At 51.9% G+C, this 2,947-nt stretch overlaps 1 protein-coding gene across 1 annotated transcript; it reads right to left on the bottom strand.

Annotated features, from left to right (window-relative positions):
• Positions 1 to 757: 757 nt before the first annotated feature.
• Positions 758 to 2,415, bottom strand: BJX68DRAFT_260100 (glycoside hydrolase superfamily; the record flags this gene model as incomplete). Its single annotated transcript, XM_071043824.1, has 9 exons — positions 758 to 958; positions 1,050 to 1,204; positions 1,273 to 1,423; positions 1,483 to 1,536; positions 1,611 to 1,699; positions 1,755 to 1,888; positions 1,944 to 2,107; positions 2,159 to 2,241; positions 2,298 to 2,415. The coding sequence occupies 9 exons, from the start codon at positions 2,413 to 2,415 to the stop codon at positions 758 to 760; spliced, it is 1,149 nt and encodes a 382-aa protein (XP_070891840.1).
• Between the last annotated feature and the right edge of the window lie 532 nt (positions 2,416 to 2,947).

Genomic DNA, 2,947 nt, shown 5'->3' on the forward strand with positions numbered 1-2,947 from the left:
CATTAGCACACCGATAGAACCCTCGCCGCTTCCAGAGAATAGTCCAGAATACAGATGTTCTCCAGACCAAAGGACCGCCTACCAACGGATTGTCGGATCTCTGATGTATATCATGCTTGGAACAAGGGGGGACGCCGCATATGCCGTCTCCATGGCGAGCAGATATCTGTCAAACCCCGGACCACAGCACATGAAACTCGCTCGACGCATCCTGCAATATCTCAACGGCACAAAAAGCCTCAGGCTTACATACAAGGGACATCCCCAGACGCTCAAAGGCTTTACAGATGCAGACTGGGGTGGATGTCGCGACACCAGACGGTCAACAGCCGGATACCTCTTCAATATCGGGAGCGGAGCAATCAGTTGGCAATCGAAGCGCCAAAGTGTCGTTGCCCTCTCGACCTGTGAGGCTGAATTTCTAGGCCAGACTCAAGCAACGAAAGAAGCAATCTGGTTGCGAAGACTCCTCAATGAGTTAAATATGAGCCAAGGAAAAGCCGCAACGATCATTTGCGGTGATAACCAAGGAGCCATCGCCCTGTCCTCGAACCCGCAATTCCATTCCCGTACAAAGCATATGGAAATCCAACGCAAGTGGCACGTTGGGACAGTAGAGCTGAAATACATCCCAACTACAGAGCAAATAGCTGATGGGTTCACGAAGCCTCTTGCGCGAGAACGTTTTGAATGGTTCCGGAGAGGGCTTGGCATCGAGTGACAACTCTTGGCTTCCGGATCTTAGGCAAAGGCTAAGCTACATGGGTACCCTTTCCTTCTTTTCCTTTAAAGAGGTCGAGAGCAGTCTTGGCTTCTCAAGCGGTAGAGCCCCCTTTGTGTTCTTTACCAGGACATGCCCTTCAAGGGCCGACTGCAGGAGTGTCGGTCTGTCTGAGGTTTTGCGTCCCTCAACGACCGCATGGGGTAGTGCAAGGTTCTTTGCCAGTCCAACGCCAGGCTCTGAAATCTTCTCCTGGCCCATTTGAAACCACGATGCAAGGATGCTTGCAGACAGTCAGCTCTACCTCAAGCCTTCAGATTGATGTAACATACTGCACGACCATATCATCTACCCTCGACTCTGGGACAGAACCATTGTGCACAGACTCTACAAGGCTCGGCCCCCAGAAGTCGTATGGGACTGGCATGGCCATGTCCAGGCCAGCGAGGGCAGATCCAACGCCCGAGTGTTGAGCTTTCCAATCTGTCACGACAAAACCCTAAACTTTGGGTTAATATCTGGAAATGGAGGGTAAGAACAAAAAGGGCTACCTGGAAACCGACTTTCTGTCTTCAAGATACCGTTCAGAGTCTTGCTATTCTGGCACCCATACGAGTTGTTGATCCGCTGGTAGGAGCACATGATACTCCCAGTGCCAGCAAGCAGCGCATCTTGGAAGGGCCTGCAAGGCAGTTTGTCACTCTTGATCCGATCGCACAGGCGAGGGTGACCAACCAAAGATAAAGGTCATGCATAGTCACGTCGTCAATATTGGATGAAAGGGCGGCGGTGAAGTTGGAACCGCCGCGGTAAGACTCTTACTCGTTGGCGATGTAATGCTGCAAAGGTTGGCCTCGCTCTTCAAGGGTCTGGTCTTTAGTCAACCTACCTTTGTTGATGCTACCACTCCGGCCTTCTGGGTTCCGAGCACGGTTTCCTTGACCAAGATACCGGAAAGATACGGGTCGACGGAATAACCTAGACAGGTGTGAGATTGTGATACAGACTGAGAGGCCGAATGGAATGCGTTTACCTTCCCAGTTGCGTCCGCCAGTCACAACACGGCCCAATGGCCCGACTGAGGGTCCGAGCATGACATTGACCCCTTTCCGCCTAAACTCGCCTCCCTGGGCCAGAGCCTTTTTGTATGCGAGGTCGCTGTTCCAACTACACGCTGTCAGTACTTGCGACATGAAAAGAAGGTTGGTGTGTGGTTCCGTACGAGGCCCCAATATGAATGTTGCTTGGCCAGGAGTGAACAAAATCCGTATTATGTACGCCGTGTCCAGCGTCCTGGAGGCAGTGACCTGGGAAATCTACACGCTCAATTGCGGCAATCATTCCTGCACAGCCGGTGGTTGAAGGATAACCGGCCGTCAAATTGACCTGGCACTGGTTAGCCCCCAATACCGAGCAAAAACATCACAGACACTGCACCTTTTCGTCCAGAGACAGTTGGGAGACCAACTTCTGGGCCTTTTGTATGGCCGCTCGCCAGTCTCCATGGGGCTTCACTTGAGCTGCGCGGGAGGCATTAGAGAGTGGATGCTGGACAAGGAAGGGATGGTGATCGCACGAGTAGGGTATATAGGAGGCGACTGGCCGTAAAAGTACGTGTCATCGGCGATCTGCTGAGAAGCAGCGCCACCAATGGCGACAGAAGCAACAAGGAGCGCCAGACCACCACGCAACATGCTGGACGAGCTTTGCGGAATTGACAACTCTGTACAACGCAAGACATTTGTCGGCCACCGCGTGCGCTTTATCTGGCGGATGTGCTCCTGTCTCCACCAGATCTCCAAAAGCTGGGAAAACCGGCCGGGCCGGTCATCCATAATCTACACGACCTATCCCAAACCGAGGTTACCCCGGAATACAGTTCTACGTCAAAAGTTTCCGTCAACCCCACCACAACCGAAAAATATATAATCGATCGCTCTACGGAGGTGTGCACCAAAAGTGTTGGCCGCGCTAGTAATCCTTGGCAGGAGGCTATGTATCAAAACATTGCTGTACTAATAAATTACTATGGCAACTGATGTAATTGAACATCGACCGCTCCTAAGTCGCTCCAAAAGCAAGAATATTAACTAAACCAGAAAGTGAAGCTATTCAGAAGCCCCTTCTGCCAGTGGAGGAAGATCTAAGCGCGTAGAGAGCTGCCCCTTCAACCGCTTACCCTTCCAGCTTCGTACATCACGATCCTCGCGGCCTTCTTTATATTCA

This window comes from Aspergillus pseudodeflectus (genome assembly GCF_044049435.1).
Source record: "Aspergillus pseudodeflectus strain CBS 756.74 chromosome Unknown BJX68scaffold_149, whole genome shotgun sequence".
Lineage (NCBI taxonomy): Eukaryota > Fungi > Ascomycota > Eurotiomycetes > Eurotiales > Aspergillaceae > Aspergillus > Aspergillus pseudodeflectus.